This window comes from Scyliorhinus torazame, chromosome 11, assembly GCF_047496885.1.
Source record: "Scyliorhinus torazame isolate Kashiwa2021f chromosome 11, sScyTor2.1, whole genome shotgun sequence".
Lineage (NCBI taxonomy): Eukaryota > Metazoa > Chordata > Chondrichthyes > Carcharhiniformes > Scyliorhinidae > Scyliorhinus > Scyliorhinus torazame.
Genome location: NC_092717.1, coordinates 218,709,175 through 218,733,272, shown reverse-complemented (window position 1 = coordinate 218,733,272; position 24,098 = coordinate 218,709,175). Strand labels below are relative to the sequence as shown.

Sequence of the window (24,098 nt, the reverse complement as noted above, 5' to 3'; positions counted from 1 at the left end):
AAATTTCACAAGCGGCCTCGCGCGAGATTCAACGGCCTCATTACGTCCCGGGTCGGGCGCGGTGAGGCCATTCAATCGAGCCCTCTGACTCTATATTCTGAAGCCTATTTGAAGAAAATTTCAAGTTGAAAATGAAGGCGAAACCAAATTCAAAATCACAGAACAGGACCTTATGCAGAAAGAGACGGATGTTACAAGACCTACCGCTCCCCTTGTATTCCTCCTACCAAAATAGCTTAATATGTTCGGAGTCACAAAGCAAATCCTGTGTGACATTGAATAAATACGAAGCCCAGGTCAACAGTATAAATCTTGTTTTTGTTAAATATATCTTACATTACCCATGATTATCAACTGCCTTTAGCTTTTATTCCAAAGACTTGAAAATATACTTTTATTCAACCTTTTTCCATTACACAGAACAAAGCACCACAACCAAACAGAGTAAGGACCCTCCATTCCCACCACCTGTAACCTAACCCTACCATTCCCAAACACGCAACTCCTCCCCTTTTTTCCCCTCACCCCCCACAGCAACTAACTGTGGCCAGCTCTTCGAAATACACAATAATAGGCTGACATCTTCGGTAAAACCCTCAATTGCTCCCCTCGCGGTCTACTAGACTTTCTCGAGGTATAGAACCTCCATTAGACCCCCCCCCAGCCACACTGAGGCACTGGGCGGAGAAGCTGACCTTCACCCCACTGGCACTTGTCTACTGACAGTCGGCGAGGTGAAGGCCAGGATACCGGTGGTCCCCGCGCCCATCTGCAGCTCCGGCGAGTCCGGTACCCCAAATATGGTCACTAGAGGAGAGGGCTCCAGCTTAATTTTCAGAAATGGTGCTAACGAAGGTGATCCAGAAACCCACAAGCCTGGGACATGACCAGAACAAGTGCACACGGTTGGCCAGACCCACTGCACAGCACTCGCACTTGTCCTCCACCCCTGCAAAGAACCGACTCATCCTGGACCTAGTCAGATGAGCCGAATATACTACCTTAAGTTGTATTAAGCCAAGCTCTCACATGGTGATGTGGAGTTCACCCTCCACAGGGCCTCACCATCCTAAACCGGCCCCAGCTCCTCCTCCCACTTGACCTTAAACCCTTCCACAGATACGGAGCCCTCCAATGTTATCCATCCATAGATACCAGAAATACTTCCTTCCCCCGCCTCTGTGAACGAAAGAACCCTCGCCATTAATGAGGATCCTGGTGCCACGGGGAATGTCGGGAAGAACCGCTCCCCCCCCCCCCCCCCCCCGCCGAACATGACATCCAATCATGTAGGCCCAAACGCATGATTCGCACAGATCGGAGCCAGCATCGGCACAGCCCCCCCCAATTTAAAATGCTGTCTCCATATCTTCAAGGTGGATGCAACCACCGGATTTCACCGGTGAGAATGGGAGCGAGACCGTTGCTAATGCCCTCAACCCAGCCCTTCTACATGACTGTGAGTCTATCTGCACCCACGTATCTCCCAGATCACAATACCAGCCCAACACCTTCTCCGCATTCACTGCCCAATAATAATACAACATCAGACTCGGCAACGCCCAGCCCCTGACTGTCCATCCCTCTGGAAGGACTGTCCTTCGAATCCTCATGGCCTCACCCAGCCATATAAAGGACGTGATCATCTTTTTGACAACCCCAAAAAAGGATTTAGGGAAAAAGACCAGCAAACACTGGAACAAGATCAAGAATCTTGGCAAAAACGTTCATCTTGACGGACTGAACCCTGCCCGCCAAGGACAGAGGCAGATTGGTCCACCTCTGCAGATTGGTCCTGACCCCACCCACCCAGCTCGAATAGTCCAGTTTATGGAGCCCGGCCCAATTCCAGGCCACCTGGACCCCCCAGAAAAAGTTGGAACCGGCCAACCGAAAAGGCAGCACCCCCTGATCGATTCCCCTCCCCGAGGGATTAACCAGGAAGCACTCACAGGTTTAACGAGTCCCGTGAAAAGAGCGAAAGCAGCTAGGCAGCCCCAGTATATCGGCCATGGTGGGGATCGGGTCTGTCACATACAGTGAGAGATCACAGCATACAAGGACACCCTCTGCTCCACCCCTCCCCTTATTATCCCCCTTCTCCCACCTGAAGCCCTCAGGGCGATGGCCCGAGGCTCTGTCGCCAATGCAATCAAGAGGGAGGACATGGGGCAGCCGTCTCGTTCTGCTGTTTAATTGGCAATACCCCGAGCTCATGTTATTTGTGCGGACACTGGCTTTCGGGGGTATTGTACAACAATCGTACACAAGATACAAACTCAGGTCCCATCCCAAACCTCTCCAACACTGCAAACAAATACCCCCCATTCTATTCGGCCACATGCCTTCTCGGCAGCTTTTATTTCAAAGGTAAGATGGAACTCAGAAAAACTCGCCAACACCTTCATGAATTGACAGCCCCAAAGACGGCAGGGGCTGTAAGTCTCCAGCAGCTGGGATTCTCTTTCCCCACCGGTCGAACCCCCCCCCCCGCCTTTCCCAGCGGAATGCAGTGGCTTGAATGGGAAATCCCATTGGCAAGTGGCGAAAGTCGAGAATCCTGCCTACTTTTATAGGCAATGAATAGAGAATCCTGCCTGCCTTTATAGGCAATGAGTAGAGAATCCTGCCTGCCTTTATAGGCAATGAATAGAGAATCCTGCCTGCCTTTATAGGCAATGAGTAGAGAATCCTGCCTGCTTTTATAGGGAATGAGTAGAGAATCCTGCCTGCCTTTATAGACAATGAGTAGAGAATCCTGCCTGCCTTTATAGGCAATGAGTAGAGAATCCTGCCTGCCTTTATAGGGAATGAGTAGAGAATCCTGCCTGCTTTTATAGACAATGAATAGAGAATCCTACCTGCCTTTATAGACAATGAGTAGAGAATCCTGCCTGCTTTTATAGGCAATGAATAGAGAATCCTGCCTGCCTTTATAGGCAATGAGTAGAGAATCCTGCCTGCCTTTATAGGCAATGAGTAGAGAATCCTGCCTGCCTTTATAGGCAATGAATAGAGAATCCTGCCTGCCTTTATAGGCAATGAATAGAGAATCCTGCCTGCCTTTATAGGCAATGAATAGAGAATCCTGCCTGCCTTTATAGACAATGAGTAGAGAATCCTGCCTGCTTTTATAGGCAATGAATAGAGAATCCTGCCTGCCTTTATAGGCAATGAATAGAGAATCCTGCCTGCCTTTATAGGCAATGAATAGAGAATCCTGCCTGCCTTTATAGGCAATGAGTAGAGAATCCTGCCTGCCTTTATAGGCAATGAGTAGAGAATCCTGCCTGCTTTTATAGGCAATGAATAGAGAATCCTGCCTGCCTTTATAGGCAATGAGTGGAGAATCCTGCCTGCCTTTATAGGCAATGAATAGAGAATCCTGCCTGCCTTTATAGGCAATGAATAGAGAATCCTGCCTGCCTTTATAGACAATGAGTAGAAAATCCTGCCTGCCTTTATAGACAATGAGTAGAGAATCCTGCCTGCCTTTATAGGCAATGAATAGAGAATCCTGCCTGCTTTTATAGGCAATGAATAGAGAATCCTGCCTGCCTTTATAGGCAATGAGTGGAGAATCCTGCCTGCCTTTATAGGCAATGAGTGGAGAATCCTGCCTGCCTTTATAGGCAATGAATAGAGAATCCTGCCTGCCTTTATAGGCAATGAATAGAGAATCCTGCCTGCCTTTATAGGCAATCAATAGAGAATCCTGCCTGCCTTTATAGGCAATGAGTAGAGAATCCTGCCTGCCTTTATAGGCAATGAGTGGAGAATCCTGCCTGCCTTTATAGGCAATGAGTGGAGAATCCTGCCTGCCTTTATAGGCAATGAATAGAGAATCCTGCCTGCCTTTATAGACAATGAGTAGAGAATCCTGCCTGCCTTTATAGGCAATCAATAGAGAATCCTGCCTGCCTTTATAGGCAATGAATAGAGAATCCTGCCTGCCTTTATAGGCAATGAGTGGAGAATCCTGCCTGCCTTTATAGGCAATGAGTGGAGAATCCTGCCTGCCTTTATAGGCAATGAATAGAGAATCCTGCCTGCCTTTATAGACAATGAGTAGAGAATCCTGCCTGCCTTTATAGGCAATGAATAGAGAATCCTGCCTGCCTTTATAGACAATGAGTAGAGAATCCTGCCTGCCTTTATAGGCAATGAATAGAGAATCCTGCCTGCCTTTATAGGCAATGAGTAGAGAATCCTGCCTGCCTTTATAGGCAATGAGTAGAGAATCCTGCCTGCCTTTATAGGCAATGAGTGGAGAATCCTGCCTGCCTTTATAGGCAATGAATAGAGAATCCTGCCTGCCTTTATAGGCAATGAATAGAGAATCCTGCCTGCCTTTATAGGCAATGAATAGAGAATCCTGCCTGCCTTTATAGGCAATGAGTAGAGAATCCTGCCTGCCTTTATAGGCAATGAGTGGAGAATCCTGCCTGCCTTTATAGGCAATGAGTAGAGAATCCTGCCTGCCTTTATAGGCAATGAGTGGAGAATCCTGCCTGCCTTTATAGGCAATGAGTGGAGAATCCTGCCTGCCTTTATAGGCAATGAATAGAGAATCCTGCCTGCCTTTATAGGCAATGATCAGCTTGAAAACAGCTAGAAACAGAAACAAATCCCAACTGTCAAGGCTATTATTCCAAGGAGATGCACCAGATTGTTACTTTTGGGGTTTTTAATGTGACTTTTAGGACTTTATGAGAAAGCATGAAATCCAATGACCTCAAATATGAAAAGAACAAAGAGAATGGCATGGAATATCGAACATATCATAGGAAAAGGGATCATTCGGCCCTTCGAGCCTGCTCCGCCATTCAACTAGATCATGGCTGATGTTCTACCTCAATGCTATTTCCCTGCACGATCCACATATCCCTTGAAATCTTTAATATCTATAAATCTATCAATTTCTGTCTTGAATATATTCCATGTCGGATCCTCTGAGGTAGAGAATTCCGAAGATTCACCTCCCTCTGAATGAAGAACTTCCTCGCCATCTCAGTCCTAAATAGTCTGCTCCTTATTCTATCCTGACATCATTTACAATTACACCTGATAATTCTATCAGTGTGTGCTTAATAGAATTGATGCAGTGGTAGATTTAGGTATTTAAGAAGAGGAAATAGACCTTAGCTGAATGATTTGGAGTATTTGTAAAATATAACTAGCTAACAGTCAAGTATAAACCCAAAGTGTGGCAAAACCAGATACGGAAAGTAGACATGATGAACAGGGAAGTGTTGTAGTGGTAGCCACGCTGAAGATTTGGGGGGCAATTTTGACAGCACTTTAAGTTGAGGGCAGAGTCGATGATGATGCGGGTATGAGGGAATCATGGATTTGTGCCAGGGAGGATGGATACAAGATTTTGGGGGTGGGAAGAGAAAGGAGTAAAAGAGATGAAGAAGATTTTCTTTTCTGGAGGAGCGATTTGCAAGTTTGAAGGAGCCGCGGGGGAGGGGCGGGCGGAAATATGGGCTCCAGTGTGAGGAAGGTTTCAGGCATATGCAGGTATGGACTTCTCGGTGGCACTGGCCCTTCGTTGTTGGAGGGAGTGCTGTCGGTGGGGGGGGGGGGGGGGGGGGTTGGAGAGTGGAGTCACCTCTGGGATCTATGGAGGAGGATAAGGGATCCATGTAGGGGATTAAGGCCAAATTGGAGGAAGAATTGGGGATGGAGCTGGAAGAAGAGTTATGGTGCGAAGTGTCAATGCCTTGACCTCATGTGCAGGGCTGAAGTTGATTCATTTAAAAGTGCACAGGCCACCGGATGAGCCGATTGTTTGAGGGGGATAGTTGTGAGCAGTGGGGGAGGGAGCCCAGCCAATCATATCCAATGTTCTGCTCCTGCCCGAAGTTGGAGAAATATTGGGGGTCGTTTTTCAGCACTATGTCGGAGGTTCTGCATGAGGAACTGGAGCCAGGTCCCCTGGAGGCCATATTCAGGGTGTCAGAGCTGCCGGAGCTGCAGACGGGAGTGGATGTTTTAGCCTTCGCCTCGTTGCTCGCTCGCACGCAGGTTCTGTTGGGGTGGAGGTTTGCTTCTCCCCCCCACCCTGTTTCCCACCTCCCTGACCCCCCCACCCCCTTGACTCTCTCATCTATTAAAAACCTGACTAACTCAGCCTTGAATAAAATCAATGGCCCGGCCTCCACAGCTCTCTGGGGGAGCAAATTCCAAAGACATACCACCCTTTTGAGAGAAACACTTTCCTCATCTCTGCCTTAAATGTTAGAACCCTTATTCTTAAACTGTATCACCCGGTTCTAGGCCCCCACCCCCCTCAAAGAGGAAATACCCTCATGGTGTCTACCCTTCAAACCCGCTCAGGACTTTTACTAATGATTATTTTATTGTTTAATTTTTATTGTACATCAGTGCTCCCTCCAGATCTTTTTGTTCTGCATAGCCCTTTTATTACACTGCGTAATGTGTTCCAGATTGCTGCGTAGTTTTGAGGGAACAGTGATGGATGTGACCATGTAAGCATGAATGCTTGTGTGTGCGTGTGTGAGATTTACGGATGAGTATCCTCAAGTCTGGAGTGTGGTTGTAATGTTTAGAAGGTGCTGCAGGTCTGTCCTTTAAAGGTGAATACTCAGGAATATTCTGTGTCAAAGAGTTCTACACAGGGGTTGAGGGAATTATCAAGAGGGAATTCCCTCTTATTATCAAGAGGGAATTTCACACAATAGTCAACCACTCCGACTGCTTGTTATCTCAAAAAGGTCTCAAGTGTTATTTTAAATCAACAGTACAGCAGGAAACAGCACAAACCCCTCACCGATTCCAGTACCGGTGAGCGGCCTGCACAGGCGCCGCGTGAAACACCCACGGATCGCGCTGAAACCGGCCAGAGAATGGCCGGGTACCGGTCCGCACACGCGCAGGGCTCATGGCCTGCGCCGGAAAACATGACGCCGGCCGTGCTGGAACCCTAACCTTCCAACCCCGACCCCACAGCCCACCCGCACCACTCCTCCCAGCCCTAGCAGAGCCCCCCCCCCCCCCCGGCCAGTGGCATGGATCCGGACAAGTGTGGCGGCGCTGGACACTGTCCGCAGCTGGCACGCCAGGTTCCCAACTGCAGGGATCACACGTGGCCCTCGCCATCGGCAACTTGGCCCGTCAGGGGCGGAGCATCGCAGGAGGGCTGGCCACTGACGTGCCAATGGCACTGCAACTGCACGCGTTCCAGTGATACCGGTTTGGAGGGGGCGGGGCATCACGCACGAGTGTCAAACCAGCGCCTGCCCCGATTCCAGCGCCGGAAGCCATTCTCCGTCACATCGCCGATCCAGATTTCAGCATCGGGCTATGGAGAATCCAATCTTTATCAAGTGTACAACTGGAAAACTGCCACAAAACAAATCCCAATTCTCAAAGCCTATGGATCAAAGGGGATGGAATAAGCTGCTGTTTCTAAGTGTTATTCATGTTTTAATTTTATTTTTAATATTTATTTCATAGGCATTTTCAATATATATCTTAGTGGCCAATAGGAGTTTTGCATTGGGATCTGGGATACTTTTCTATTTCAGGGACTTGTGTTAGCATTAAGCTCATGTGGGCAATTAGACATGAAACTCTCAAATTGAAAGACTCTGGCCCCGTCCAGGATCTCGCTGTGCATCAAAAAATCAGAGAATTGGGCATGGCGATTCCTGTACCTAATCCATAGTTCTGGTGATTTTCTGTGTGTTGCTATTGAAGCCTGGAAAACCAGCAGCACTGCAAATCTATTCTGAATCCAATTCCATTGGCTGCAGCTTGTCCAATAGACCCCCAAAATTCCTCGTCAATGACAACAAATTAAAATTAGAAAGCAATAATCACAAAATATACAAGAAACTATGGCCACGTATAGATTGTTTGTACTTCATATAATGCAAAATTGTTCAAACACACAAATAAGTCCTGTCCTGCATTCTAACCGAACAGTCACCTGGAGCGGGCTGACCAGCTCCTGGAGATACATGTCGAAGCTCCTGCAGATTGCTGCCCAATTACTACATTTTTCTTTCAGTGGGCAATTCCTTTAATGAACACTAAGTGATCTGGCCAACTTCATAATGGATGAAGGGACTGGCCAAATAACCGACCCAGTGTGATCAAAGGGCCAAGGCCAGATGTTTCCAATCAGCTACGCATGCTGAACCCACCAGGGGAGCAAGAATGAACGAGAGAAACCCGAGAAGCCAACTCGGATTTCAACCATAGCAACAAACACAAGTCACATACATACCAGATGCTCCAGGCTTGCCTTAACTACGCAGGAAAGGCATGCAGCACATCATTTATCTATGCTAACGTTTTAGATAATATCCACGGCACTGACCCACCTAGTTCTAGCTAAATTGCCTCCTTCACACTGCCCACGTTTATGGATGCAGCATTTAAGTGGGAATCATCGAGAATGCAACTCAACCAGAATCTCATAATGGGCTTTTCTCACCCTCCGTTATCGCTGCACCAAGCCCACCAAAGCTAGTTGTACAGCAACTTATCAACTCGGCATCTTTCAATATACTAAACTAACTGCACTTCGGTAAATAGGGGGAAAAATTTGCAAATCATAAGTAGCGAGGCTGGTTAACAAAGACAAATAAAGCCAATGAAATGTTGAGGTTCTTTTCTTGGGAAACAGAAATCATATGTACGTAGATATGTTAAATGTGTATCGTACCTTCTGATAATAACCCTATTGAAGTGTATTGTGTGCAGACCTGGTCATATTCCTAAATTATGAAGGCACTGGAGAATGTATAATATTCACCAGGTTGACACTCAAATTGAGAGGTTATAATACCCATGCAAGACTGGATAGACAGGGCTGTCGAGAGAGCAAGAGCGAGAGGCCCAAGAGGTGATCAGATAGAAATCTTTAACACTATGAAGGTGTTTGATACCATAGATATAGAAAAGACGCTTCTGTTTGTAGGGGTAACAAAAACTCGGGACTATAAATACAAATTAATCAGCTCAGGAATTCAGGAGAAACCTCTTTGCTCATGCATATTGATTGAATGTGAAATGTGTTACCACAGTGAGTAGTTGAAAGATACATAGCAAATAGAAACAGGAGGAGGCCATTCGGCCCTTCGAGCCTGCTCTGCCATTCATTATCATGGCGGATCATCAAGTTCAATACCCTGATCCCGCCTTCCCCCCCGTATCCCTTGATCCCTTTAGGCCCAAGAGCTAGATTTAATTCCTTCTTGAAATTACACAACATTTTGGTCTGAATTACTTTTTGTGGTTGTGAATTCCATAGGTTCACCACTCTCTGGGTGAAGAAATTTCTCCTCACCTCAGCCTAAAAGGTTTACTCCTTATCCTCAAACTATGACCCCCTAGTCCTGGACTCCCCCACCATCAGGAACATTCTTGCTGAATCTACCCTGCCTAATCCGGTTAGAATTTTGTAAGTTTCTATGAGAACCCCTCTCACTCTTCTAAACTCCAATGGATAGAATCCTAACCAACTTAGTCTCCCCTCATATATGACAGTCCCGCCACCCCAGGAATCAGCCTGGTAAACCTTCACTGCATTTCCTCCATTGCAAGAACACCCTCTCTCGGATAAGGACGCCAAAAGGCACACAATATCCAGGTGTGGCCTCAACAATGCTCTATACAATTGCAGTAAAAGATCCCTGCTCCTGTATTCAAATCCTCTCGCTATAAAGGCCAACATACCATTTGTCTTCTTTACTGCCTGCTGTATTTGCACGCTTACTTTCAGGACTGATGCTTAAGGACACCAAGGTCTCACTGAGTATCCACCTCAATTTAAACCCATTCAAATAATAATCTGCATTCCTATTGTTGCTACTGAAGTGGATAACGTCACATTTATCCAAATTATACTACATCTGCCCGGCATATGCCGACTCACTCAGCCTGTCCAAATTCCACTGAACCACGTCTGCTTCCTCCTCACAGCTCACCCTCCCACACAACTTTGTATCATCTACAAATCTGGAGATAATACCATTTAGATTATTATTTAGTTCCTTCATCCAAATCAGTAATGTATAATGTGAACAGTTGGGGACCTAGCACAGATCCCTGTGATATTCCACTAGTCATTGCCCGCCAATCGGAAAAAGACTAAATTTATTCCAAACATTTTGCTTCCTGTCTGCTAACCAGCTTTCTATCCATCTCAAGACACCCACAATCCCTTATGCTTTAACTGTATGTAGTAATCTGCTATGTGAGACCTTGTCGAAAGCCTTCCAAAAGTCTAAATAAACTACATCCACCGGTTCTCCCTGGTCAACTCTACTAGCTACATCTTCAAAAGAATTCTAGTAGATTTGTCAAGCATGATATTTCTTTCATAAATCCATGCTGACTTTGTCGGATTAGACCACGGCTTTCCAAATGCTGTGCTATGAAATCCTTGATAATGGACTCCAGCAACTTCCAGACCACCGGTGTTGGGCTCCCTGGTCTATAGTTTAAGGCAAATAACATCCTTACAAATACTTTTCCATTGTTTCATTACAGATCAGCTGCAGTCCAGCGTGTAGAGTGTACCTCATCAAGATAGTTGAGAGCTGTGATGACCCCTCATGTGTATCTCATGCCATATTTAATTATGAATGGTTTTGATACAATGGATACAGAGGGAATGTATGATCTTGGTAATGAAGAGCAAACTAGAGATATCAATATAGGATAGTCACCAGAAAAACGTTAGGGAATTCAGAAGGAACTTAATCACCCAAAGGGCTTCAAAAAAGTGGAGCTCACGATAAGAAATGGAGTGGTTGATGCAAATAGCATGGATGCCATTAAAAGGGAAACTGGACAAGCAAATGAAGGAGAAAGGAATAGAGGGTAATGATGATAGATTTAGTGGAGGAAAGACTGAAGGAGTGGAGCATAAACACTGGCATGGACTAGATGGGCTGAAAGTGTCAGGTAAGATATTTGGGCAGGGGACCCTGCATTCGTTCAATGTTAAACCCATTGCTTGTACATTTTGGGGGCCTAACACAATTCGCAACTTTGTAAAACTGGTTGGCAACTGACTGTAGCATGCATTGTGCGCGCCTCAGGTAGGCCGCAGCTGAACCCTCTCGCTTGAGGGGGACTGCTGGACGCTGCCACTAAAAGGCCAAAGTGAAAAAAGTCACAAACTCCACATAAAAGACTGATAATCGCTCCTGCCATCCCAAGCATCACAACGTCACTTTTCCCCACAACAGTGAGCTACTTCGGAGATTGGGAGTTGTGTCCACAGCTTGCCAATAACAAGTGGATGACCAGCGACTGCCAAACTTTGCCACTGGTCTCTTTCGGCAATCCTATTTCTGGGGCAGTGTTTTTTTTAAAGCGGTCTTGAAATACCTGCCCTAATACCTTAGTAGGAATACACATTGTCCAGTGGTGTGAAATCATGAGCCACAGGAAGCTTGCAGGCCTTTGCTCAAGTCAACTAATCATAGATGGATAGCAATAAGGCCATTGCCAAAGCGCAGCATCCTGAAAATGTATCCTTCGATGCTTCACACAAGAAGGGGAGCACATCGTCTAGGTTACTGCATCAATACAGTGGTTCAATGTATGTCAACCTGGGCCCAAAAGCAGCACTCACTGCTCCAAATCACAATGTATGGGTTCAATCCCAATCCAGAGACATAATCCAGGTTGATACTCCATAGTAGTACTGAGGGGACGCTGCTCTGTCAGAGGTGCTGACTTTGGGAGGGGATGTCAAATCAACATCCTGCCTGGTCCTCTTGGACCAGTGTAAAGTTCTCCAATACACGATTCAAATAAACTGCTCCTAGTGCCCTGGTCATTATATCTCCCTCAACCAGTGTTAGAAAAACAGATTGTAGCCATTCATCCATTTGCCATCGGTGGGATCCTGCTGTGTATAAATTGGCTGAGTGTTTCCTAACATCACACTTCCCTTGAAAAGCTTTTCTTTGGCGGTGAACTCCTTTAGGACAGCCTGAAAGCCTTTCAATAAATGCAAATTCTTTCTTCACCAAGGCGAGATGTGAAACCACGTTTCTCTTTCCCCGTTCCTGGCCGAATTTCTCCGGCTGCTTCACTCCCCTCGTCGGCAGCACCCCCCCCCCCCGTCCGTGAGTTTCCCGGCGGCGTGGGGTGGTTACAATGGTAAATCCCATTGACAAGCGGCGGGAAGACAGAATCCCGCCACCAGCGAACGGCGCGTCGCCAAGAAACACGGGGCTGGAAAACTGGGGAAACTCTGCCCCGAGTTTCAGCTGGTGTTAACAATCCAATGACATCGAGAAAAGAGCACACAAGCTTCTCCTGATGTTCTGGTCAACATTTTCCCCTCGACCAACACCATTCATTCAACCTAAGAAAAGTAAAATACTGTGGAAGCTGGAAATCAGCAATAAAAAACGGAATATCCTGGGAAAACGCAGGTCTGGCAGCATCTATGGAGAGAGACGCAGAGTTAACGCTTCGAGTCCCTGTGACTACGTCAGAGATTCTGAGCAAGACTCCCAGAGACTCGAAACATTGGGTTTTTTCACCAGAGGAGGTGGTTTGCCATTCGGTCCCGCCAAATTCAGTGGCCATTTGAGTTACTCGCTGCCCACGCCACCGGAGAACCCGCTGTGGGAGGACAGGAATATCCTGCCAGTGGGAAAGCCTGGAAAATCCTGGCCGTTGGAGGAGGGGGGGGGGCGGGATTTTGAGCTTGCGTCCTCCAGGAGCATAACCTCCAACAGAGGCGTGAAATGCCAGCAAGATGAGTTTCCCGATTACCCCCACCCTTCGCCAATGATGTAACAGGGTTCCTGATCACAAAGGGCAGGAACCTTTTTTCCATATATTTTATTACATTGGAATGACATTATTACATTAGCGGGGCTGGTTTAGCACAGTGGGCTAAACAGCTGGCTTGCAATGCAGAACAATGCCAGCAGCGTGGGTTCAATTCCTGTACCAGCCTCCCCGAACAGACGCCGGAATGTGGCGACTAGGGGCTTTTCAAAGTAACTTCAGTGAAGCCTATTTGTGACAATAAGCGATTATTATTAATATCATTAAAGGGCTTCCCAGCCACATGAACCTCACTGAATGTTCACACTTTATCGACCCGATGTCACGTCGGCAAGGTTTACAACAGCTAAATATGAACGGGAATCAGTCGAGGGAAACCCGTTGGGGGCGCCAAGGTAAGTAAAGCCCCTTGGAGGCACAGGTCGACACTGCCCCCTGGCAGAGGTCGGCCCCACTATTATGTTAGTTAGGACTCTGCTTATTTGACCTGCCATATGTACATGTTGCATTGAGTGACCAGAATACTTCATCACATGTACTCATCCCCTGTCCATTCTCCTGACCCCTTCAACCCCATCTAATCCAAGAGCCCACATCAACAACAGCTATAGATTCAATAAATGCTCCTGGAGCAACAGGTTAATGAGTTAGAACTGTCACCGAAAGTAAACTCCTTACGATGGAAAATTCTGCAAACAGTTGGTTTCAGTTCTAAAAAATCATGTTGTGTCACACAGAAGCCAAGTATGCTTTTAGACAGCTGTGGTATCCCCAGCATACAATCCACTTGCATTGGGAAGTAGAACAGGTATTTCCCTGGTTCTTTTTGCCCCAAATTGCCCGACAGGCCCCAACACGTCGAAAACGCTTGAGCATAGTCATTATCTGATCTGGGTGAACCCCTGGAGGTGGTTTTCCGAATCAGCTTTCATCTGCGAGATCGGCATTCTGGTAGAGACAGACGTACTGGAGGCTGGAATAGTGCACGGCAGGTCGTCCAGCTGATTTATTACATGTAGCTGTTCTCGGAGGTTACTTAGCACATTGCTGGGTGGTCTCATTTGCTCAGTGCATTGCCTGTAGCCATTCACCTGTGGATGGTCAGAGCTCTGGAATTCTATTGCAATTGAAAGGGGTGCAGTTCAGGTTGTGTTCAAAGGAATTTTAGAAACAAACTAAGTTGACCTTCCAGGATTTAAAGATAAAAAGACTTGCATTTATATAACAGCCTTTCACGCAGCAATGAGATAATTACCAGGTTATCGGTTCTGCACAAAGAACAAAGATAATTACAGCACAGGAACAGGCCCTTAGACCCTCCCAGCCTGCGCCGATTCAGATCCTTTATCTAAACCTGTCGCCTATTTTCCAAGGATCTACTTCCCTCTGTTCCCCGCCCGTTCATATATCTGTCCAGATGCATCTTGAATGATGCTATCGTGCTCGCGTCTACCACCTCCGCTGGCAAAGTGTTCCAGGCACCCACCACCCTCTGCGTAAAAAACTTTCCACGCACATCTCCCTTAAACTTTCCCCCTCTCACCTTGAAATCGTGACCCCTAGTAATTGACACCCCCACTCTTGGAAAAAGCTTGTTGCTGTCCATACCTCTCATAATTATGTAGACCTCAATCAGGTCCCCCCTCAACCTCCGTCTTTCCAACGAAAACAATCCTAATCTACTCAACCTTTCTTCATAGCTAGCACCCTCCATACCAGGCAACATCCTAGTGAACCTCCTCTGCACCCTCTCGAAAGCATCCACATCCTTCTGGTAATGTGGCGACCAGAACTGCACGCATTCCAAATGTGGCCTAACCAAAGTCCTATACAACTGTAACATGGCCTGCCGACTCTTGTACTCAATACCCCACCCGATGAAGGGAAGCATGCTGTATGCCTTCTTGACCACTCTATCGACCTGCGTTGCCACCCTCAGGGCACAATGGACCTGAACTCCCAGATCTCTCTGTACATCAATTTTCCCCAGGACTCTTCCATTCTGTGTTTTAACTGGGAGATAAATGGAGCAGAACGCTCCAGTTTGAGTAGTGTCTGGGCATCTTTGACATCCCACCTGAAGGGGAAGCTGCGGCTTCACTCTAACATCTCATCCTCGGTTCCGCACTGGAGTATCAGCCTCAGTTTTGTCCTCAGATGGCTAAAGAGGGATTCTGACACCACGCCCTTCTGGCTCAGAGGCCAAGAGTGTCACCACAGAGCCAGGGCAACCACCTAACTGGTTACTGTGCTGCATGACGTGGGTGCAATGGGGCAATACCATGAGACAACTTCCCCGTAGGGCAGGAGAGCAGTGGAGACAGCGGCCCCATAGGACAGGAGAGCAGTGGAGACTGCTGCCCCGTAGGGCAGGAGAGCAGTGGAGACTGCTGCCCAGGGGGTAGTGGCCACTTGAATTCATGTCGTCCTCAGAACCAAGAGAGATAAAAAAAATTTAAAATAAAAATCTGAAGAAAGTTATCCCTTAAGTTCCTTTACTGGAAAAAGGTCCAGGTGTGCACGCCGCAAAACAATTTCATCTCCATCTGTGAGGGCAGCACAGTGGTGCAGTGGGTTAGCCCTGCTGCCTCACGGCACCGAGGTACCAGGTTCAATCCCGGCTCTGGGTCACTGTCCGTGTGGAGTTTGCACATTCTCCCCGTGTTTGCGTGAGTTTCGCCCCCACAACCCAAAGATGTGCAGGGTAGGTGGATTGGCCAGGCTAAATTGCCCTTTAATTGGAAAAAATAAATTGGGTTCTCTAAATTTAAAAAAAAAAAAAGAACCTTCATCTCCATCTGTTCCACATTTGCTGCTGTCCCATCCAATGTATTCAAGACGACCCAACTGGTCTTTGAATGCTGAACATCTATGGGCAGTTTAGGTGAGAAGTAAGATACAGCTTACAAATAATGAAACTCTTGTGGTTTTCATTCTTTGAACAAGATCAAGTGGAATGACACATTCACTTAGATGTTTCTGCATATATCCTCAAAACTTCCACGTTTCAACAATCCTATAGCACTTACAGGACACAATAGTTCATAACCGGAAGGGGCTGGTCCACATCGAGGTGAAGCTTTGAAACTTCCAATGGTTGACATTATTCAAGGGGGTCACACTGGGTATCACTGATATGTAGAACAGAGTGGGAGCATGCGCGAGAGGGCAAAGTTAGACATCTCTCACAAGCGGGGGGCTGGTACTGTCCATAACCTGTAATGACCCCTCCTCCCCACACATTCAACTGGGCTTAGACCCAAACAGATACCAAACATTGGCCAGAACACGGAAAATAATTCACATGCTCCACCTTGAATAATGTCACAGACCCAAATTGGATTGCATAGGATAAAGGGCATAGAAACAGGCTGAGGTCCAACAAGTCCATGGACCACTTGAGCCTCTTTCCATCTCTCGGCATCTAAATTTATCAATGTAACCCTCCATTACATTCTCCCTCTCATGATTCTCTGGTCTCCTTTTAAATGCATCCATTCCAATTACTTCAACCACTTGCCGCAGGTCGAACATATTCCCTTTGGTGCGTGGTTTCTCCACTAGCCTGCAGATGGTTAGATGGAATGTTGCAGCAAGGAAGCTCGAGGAGGAATTCTCGGAACTACAGAACAAACCGGATTCAGTTCAACCTCTGCAGGCCAGAACCAAAGTAGTCTCATCCTCTGATCATTGAGCCACAGCATGCGGCAATGTTTGTGTCTGCCCACACTCGGGAGGCCATGCTCCAAGTCAAAACCTTCACTGAGGCAGACGTGAACATGGGCCTTACACTGGACATCTGTCAGATAAAGATCCTCTATCAACCTGTTCCCCACCACACAGCACTGTTTCTCCACCCTGGTTATCAAAATAAACGAGGCCTTGGACAATGTGGACCACTTTCCATATCTAGAGCAGACATCAACTGTGAAGTTCAACATCACCTTCAGCGTGCCAGCACAGCCTTTCATTGCCTGAGGAAGAGTGTTTGAAGAACATGATCTCAGCCCAACACCAAGCTCATGGTCTACAGAGCAGTAGTGACACCCACCCTCCTATATGGACTACGTACAGCAGGAACCTCAAAACCCTGGAGAAAAACCATCAGTCCTGCCTCCACAAGATCCTGCAAAGCAGGATAGGCACACCAAAATGTGCAGGATACGCACACCAAAATCAGTGACTACACTCAATCAGCTGGACAGGACAAATCTCGTCATATCTGACAAAGACTCCTCATACAGGCACTCGGCTTTGACACGGCAAGCGAGCTCCAGGAGGGCAGAGGAAGCACTTCAAGGACGCCCTGAAAACCTCCTTGAAAAGGTGCAACATCCCCACGGACACTAGGGAATCGCTGGCCCAAGACCGCCCGAAAAGGAGAAAAAGCATCCAGAAGGAGCTGAACACGGAGTTTCATCGCCAAGGGAAAGCTGAAGCCAAGTAGTCGACAGCGAAAGGAACGTTGGCAAACTGGCCACCCCAGCCACCCGCTCCTCCAGCCACCATCTGCGACAGGGACTGCAGGTCATGCATCGGACTCCCCAGTCAACTGAGAATTCATTTTCAGTGTGAAAGCAAGTTATCGTCCTTTCTGAGGGACTATCTAACAAGAGAAGAGGAATGGCTTTTCTCCTGGTCGCTAAATAGACACACATTGATGGGATCTCTTCTTGTTGATGGAGGTTGTGTGGTTTTTTTCTTGGTTGGGGGGGGGGGGGGGGGGCACATGTGCACGTAATAACTCTGGTAATGAAAAGTCTAGAAATGTAGTCAAATTGGGCAATCATGTCATTGTTGATGGGTAACAAATGCAGCCTTGTAAAAGAAGATGGCAACGTTGAATATTCAAATTAAACAAGTCCTAATATTTGTGAAAACAATTCTTGGGGCAGAACTTTACAACCTCTCTCACTGTGGGATTTTTCGGTCCTGCTTAAGTCAATGGGCCTTTGAATGGCTCACCGCATTTTACAGCCCGGCCCCACAGCGGCAGGTCCGCAAAATTCCACCCTTGGTGTTTTACGTCATAGTATTTTAAAACGCGCAAGGGAGCAACATCTAATTCCAGAGAAGAGTAGTTTTCTCTCTGTTTCTTTTTTCTCTTGGACCTTCCACACCCATGACCTCTGTCACCCAGAAGGACAATGGTAGCAGACACCGCCACTTGGAACTTCCCCTCCGAGTCACTCACCATCCTGACGTTGAAATATATCGCCATTCCCTCACGGTCGCTGGGGCAAAATCCTGGAACTCCCTCCCTAACAGTGTGAAGGGTATACCATGGACTGCAGCAGTTCAAGAAGGCAGCTTCCCACTGCCTCAAGGGCAATTAGGCATGGCAATAAATGCTGGGCCTAGCCAGCAACACCCACTTCCAGTAAACAAATAAATACTGAAAGAAAAAAATTTAAAAGATGTAGAAGAAATTATAGTTTCTAGTTTACGTTCCTCTGTTTCCCCTTCACCAAAAGTACTTTATATACATCTTTCTATCAATACTGTCCCAGCTTATGTCCAATTATACTCTTTTCACCTGCTTTTTCCTTCTTAATTATTAACTGGTTCATCGACCAGCTCTGCAATTCTACTCCCCAAACCGTGCCTCAAGGCCTCTGTATTTCCCTGACTTAGACCAGTAGTAATTACTTTGTATGGTATTGGGCAAGGCAAACCACAAAGATCACATGGCAAATCCATGGCCTATGCTGAAAGTAGCTGTTTGGCAAAGAGTGTTACTGGCCTCAGCTCTCCTGGGCCAGGCCAGAAAGAACTGCGGGGTACTTCAAGGCCCCTTTTCAGCAAGCCTGTCAAAAAGGTGCCTGTGTAGCTATTGGGTTCAGACAGAATCTGGATGAGCTGCAGAGCCATCCATGTTGGAATGGCTGCTGATATTCGCAGCATAGACTTCCACTAAGGAATGAACATTTGGCGAAAGGTGCAAGAGACAACCAGTATCTGTGGGGCATTTTACTGTGCAAAAAGGGGCTATATAAATGTATGCTGTAGAACTACACATCCACATAAATCAGGGAACTCCGGAGGACAGAAAACAGTGGCAAAGAGAGTTGCTGTTAATAGGTGGGTTCACAGCAGATGTGCCGTGATCACATGGACCTTTAATGAAATTTCTAGCATTGTTCCCATTCAATAGCAGTATCAACTCCTCCAGTCACTAATGGAACCATATAATATGTGGCAGCTGGCAAAGGTTAAATACTAGCCAGGGTTAAAAGGGTCACTGAGGTCTGATACTTACGTTATTCAGTCAATGAACACGAGGTGCTGTCAGGATACATTTGCCACTGGCGATAATGAGGATTGTGGAACACATACAGAAAGGTCATGCAAATCAGATTTGTTCCTCCTTGAAAAGTAAAAATGGAGGCCAGGAAGGAGAGGACCAAATGTCAGAGGTCAAGGGACTGGTGGAAGGTGGCAGAGCGGCTGGCCAGACGTGAGGCAGTGATTGGGGAGCACAGTGAGGCAGCAGCACCTGCATCCTTCACAGTGCACCGAGGAGAAGCTCTATTTCTTCACCGCCACCATCCTACCCAGCTCCACATGGAAGCACTTTTTTTTAAAAAAAAAATACTTAAGCTGGTGTCAGTCAAGCAGGTGCATCTTGGAGTGGAGGTCTCAATCAGGCGTTAGTCTCCTTATTGTAGACCATGTGCAGGTGTGGGCCCTGGATATCTATTTTTTTCCTTTCACCAATAGAACAGGCAGTTTCTTTCAAGCCGGAAATGTCAAGTGTGGCTTTATGACCACCATAGTGGGCACTTAGTAATAAGCCCCCGCATGAATATTTTTTTACAGGCCTGTTTTTTTTTTTAGATAAAAATCAATTTTAGTAACGTCGATCTTTCTTTCACACATCATTTCCAAAACCGATTTATTTTCTACATTTCTGAAAAGTGTTCCATAGAATCCCTACATTCCAGAAGCAGGCCATTTGGCCCATCGGATATGTATCGCCCCTCCGAAAGAGCACACTACCTTGGCCCATGCCCCCGCCATATCCCCATAACCCCGCCTAACCTTTTGGACACCAAGGGCAATTTAGCATGGCCAATCCACCTAACTTGTACGCCTTGGGACTTGTGGGAGGAAACCGGAGCACCCGGAGGAAATCCACGCAGACATGGCGAGAGTCACCCAAGGCTGGAATTGAACCCCTTCCCCGACGCTGCGAGGCAGCCTTGCCACCGTGTTGCTGAATGATTAGAATCTATTGAGCTCAAACACTAGCTTCCAACTGCAGGTGCATGCAAAAATTAAAAACAAACGTAATTGTCGATTTTAATAGAGGTATTAATCCCCGAAAGATTAATCCTTGGATGATTAAAGTTTAAGAAGTCAAGAGAAAAGAAGCACAAGATTTATATTACAAATACCCGGGTGATTAAGTGCAGCATGTAGGAGTTGCTTTCAGTGCTCAGTATGGGTATTCCAATGTGAGCAGAATTTGAAATCCAAAAATGATGGAAAGAAAGTAAGAAAACAAAAAGGAGAAGGAAAGAGAGAGAGAGAGAGAAATGGGATGGAGAAAAGGAAGGGGGGGGGGGGAAGAGAGAAAGGAGGAGAAAAGAGGGGAATGAGAGAGTTGGATGACAGGGATAGGCAGGAGTCAGGAGGAAGTAAAAAAAGGGAATGCAAGAGAGAGAGGGGGGGGGGGGATACTAAGGAATGGTTGATAACGGAGCAATTCTGATCCTTTCGACACAAGTCATTATTACAAAGCAGATTATGGAACACAAGAACACTTTGCTGTACAACTATGCTCATGAAGGATTTTGTTTACCAAAAAGGGAATTCTTGGATGTTTACCTTTAGTTTAATAAACCATCTGTGCTTATAACATAGCAGTAAATGTCTCAATTGTTCAGTACTTCACACAGATACTTTCGACTCCTCATACAATCCAGCCCAAAATAAAACTGCTACTGTTACACCCCAGGTAATTTAAACGCAGGTAGTACATGTTTGGCTTGTAATCAGAACAAAGGTTCTAATGGCAGAGAATATCAGCTTATACATAATGCATCAATCTCTACTTACACAGGGCATAATTTGAATGCTTACCTGTGTGTGGGGAGTAGACTTGAAGGAAGTTCTGTTACGCAGCGTCGATCCATGATTGGAATTCTTGAAGGAGAGTAAGAATGGTAAGCTGTCAAAACCACACTGCCTGTATCATTCAGCTCCATTCTCACAAGCGCATGCTTCCTTGTATTCTAAGTGACATCTAGCACTGAAAGTATTCAACCACAAGTACTTATAAGCGATTCAGTCTGAAAAGCACTCTTGAAGGCAACAGCTCTGCCTTTCTATCTCTCGGTCTACTGCAACTGGGACGATCGGCAAAGGCAGCCAATGAAACAGGATTAGCATATATAACAACGCCTCCCCAGCCACAAGTAGCCAGCACTGAGAGGAGGTATCCACTCCAATGCTTGTGGCTACCACAGACAGACCAAAGCAAGGGCTCCAGTTAGGCACTCCAAACTCATTGGGGAGGGAGGGAGGGCGGAGAGAACAGCGAACGTTTGAAATACTTTACATCTTATCTTTCCACGCGAGCTGTGTTTCTTGCGAGCCATCTCCCTGAGCTGGGTCTCGCCTCTCGGTAGATGCTTGAAACTAAATGTTTTGTTTTTTTTTTAAAAAGGGGGAAAACATCGCCGTCACTCACACGCCTGTCAAATGTGTTCCTGTTGTAAAATGAAACCTGGCAGCGCGGGCCAAGAAAAATAATGCGCTATCAAAGTGTCTCCATGAAAAATTCAGGAAGTGGATTGCATAGCTGTTTGAACAGGCGAGGTGAACCTTCCCGAGAGCTTCAGGACATTCACTCAGTCAAGGTTACTGGCCAGTGGAATATCTGATATTCTCAACTGAGCTGGGAAAACACAGCCATTAATGCAAATGTATCCCACTCCTCCAGGAGTGCAGATAATAATGGTTATTGCCGACAAAGTAGTAATGCTCCAACTTCAAAGGAGAATAGTGGCTAGCTAAGCTTCACATTAAAAAAATTGCTGTGTTAAACACTGGGTGAACACTTGCCTTGTAGAATTTTAACTACCAATCCATTATAATTACTCTCATGTTGTTCCAATCATTACTTGACGCTAAGTTATTTGGAAAATCATGGTTTAAGCAGAATCGCAGCCAGTTAACATGAAGGCCCGTTTTAGTGCCAGGCACAGTCTTGTGTCTCTGCCACTTGATCATTTTTGGATTTATGAACAAAAAGCAGCCGACAGAAAGGCTTGGACAAGCGAGAGGGGAGGGGGCTAATTAACCCTGTCACACGTAAGATGTCACATGTTGCTAAAGTGCTGGTCATTTAATTCCCCGAATGCGTTGTAACCAATGTTTGATTTCATAGCAAGTCTTTGGATATGTCACAATGCAGTGTCACTCCAGGTTGTCTACCTTTACACACGCAGCACTCGGGGTGCCTTAACTGAGAGCAATAACGCCTGCATTGACTGAGCTAGGCAGCAGACAGAAGTCAGGCATTTCTGGGCCTGAGAAGTACAAAGTAGTCACTGGGAATCTCTTCCTCTACTTTTTGTATTGATACTTTCTGTGTTGCCTTTCTGCTTACATTGATATTCCTTTGCTTCCGCCTTTGCTTCCGACTGGGTGGCAATTGACACCGTACCTGGAGTGAAGCGCGAATATACAATTCCCTGTCGACATGTCCTTGAATCCCATCATCATGGAGGAAAAGGATGGAGCAAAGCACCATTTAAGGAGGATACAGGTCAGCTGATAATATGTCCTGCCTCCCCCAGAATATAGAAGCAACATAGCCACAGCCCTCCACCACCATCAAGCACCCAGTGGTCTCTATCTATCTTTACCACATGGCCCGAGTGTCCCTGCAATGGCTTCTCTTCCCACTTCCGTACCATTGCCCCTGATGTTCCCCAAACCCCCTTGCCGAGAACCATGCAGCTGGGGGAAGGGGAAAATCCAGCCCAAGAAAAAGGTGAGTGTTAAGTATTATTATTCCAAATTTTCAACATTTTCCATTTTACAACAAAACTAAAAACACCCAACATATTGAACCCCCCCCCCAACCCAACCAGAACCCCCCTCCCTCCCTTCTCCCCCAGTCAACAGTAATGAACTCTCCAAAATACAGAATGAACAAACCCCAATTTTTGTGGAACCCATCACCCCCCCCCCCTCCCAAAGTGAATTTCATCTTCTCCAGGGCAACAAATTCCAGCGGGTCACCGCCCCCTCCCCTCCCCCCAACAACACCACTCCGAGGCACAGATTGGAAAAGCTGACCTCCACCCCAACAAGACCCGCCTGCAGGCAATCAGCGAGGTGAAGGCTAGGTCATCTGCCCCGTATCCACCTGCAGCTCTGGCTGGTCCGACACCCCAAATACGGCCCCAGGGGACATCCCTCCAGAACCCTTTCAGCTTTGGGCAGGACTAAAACATACACGCATGGTTTCTAGGGCCCCTCCCACATCGCTCACAGACATCCTGCTCCCCCTCAAACAGCCGTGCGTCCTGTCCACCACCTTCAGCTGGATCAGCCCCAACCTCGGGCACAAAATCGAGGCATTTACCCTCCCCAGCACCTCACACCACAGTCCCTCCTCCAACACCATCCCCAGCTCCTCCCACTTAGCCTTGACCCCCTCCATACACATCTTATCCTCCTCCAAAATCCTCCCATAAACCGCCGAGACAACCCATTTCTCCAACCCCCCCCCTCGCCAACCCCCACCACCCCACTGACAGCATCTCATCCAGCAATGAGGAGAGAGGCGCTATCGGGAAAGCCAAGAAGACCTTCCTTGCAACGTCCCACACCTGCCTGTACCCGTGTACCAGAAACTCTCCTCCCGCGCCAACCCAAACCTCTCATTCAGCTCCATCAAGCTAGCGAACCATCCTTGCAGAAACAGACCCTTCATCTCCCTAATCCCCCTCTCCTCCCATCCCCAGAACATCACATCCATCCTCCCCGGCTCAAATCCATGATTTCCCCAGATCGGCATCCCGACCCTGCTCCCAACCTAGAGTGCTGCCGAAACTGCCTCCATGTCTTCAGCGTGGCCCCCACCACAGCACCTGCAACCCCGACCCCACTACACGAACCCACGTCCATCCTCACCCACAAAGCCCCCGCCTCACTATTCCATCCCCATAACCTCCCTGCATTCGCCACTCAATAATAGTATATCAAATTCGGGAGGCCTAACCCCCCCCCGCCCCCAACTGCAGTCTCCTCTGCAGTACCACCTTCCTTATCCTGGCCACCTTCCT

The 24,098-nt window shown here is 47.1% G+C and overlaps 1 protein-coding gene across 2 annotated transcripts in view; it reads right to left on the bottom strand.

Moving 5' to 3' along the window:
* The window catches only part of arhgap28 (Rho GTPase activating protein 28), a 265,341-nt gene extending 244,163 nt beyond the window's left edge, over positions 1–21,178 (bottom strand). Inside the window, exon 1 of one of the 2 annotated variants that reach the window (XM_072468329.1) lies at positions 20,881–21,178. In XM_072468329.1, the coding sequence (XP_072324430.1) occupies positions 20,881–21,005 (125 nt within the window). In that variant the 5' untranslated portion in view covers positions 21,006–21,178. The remainder of the gene's footprint in view (positions 1–20,880) is intronic. The other variant, XM_072468330.1, reaches the window with a different exon arrangement.
* Positions 21,179–24,098: the final 2,920 nt, after the last annotated feature.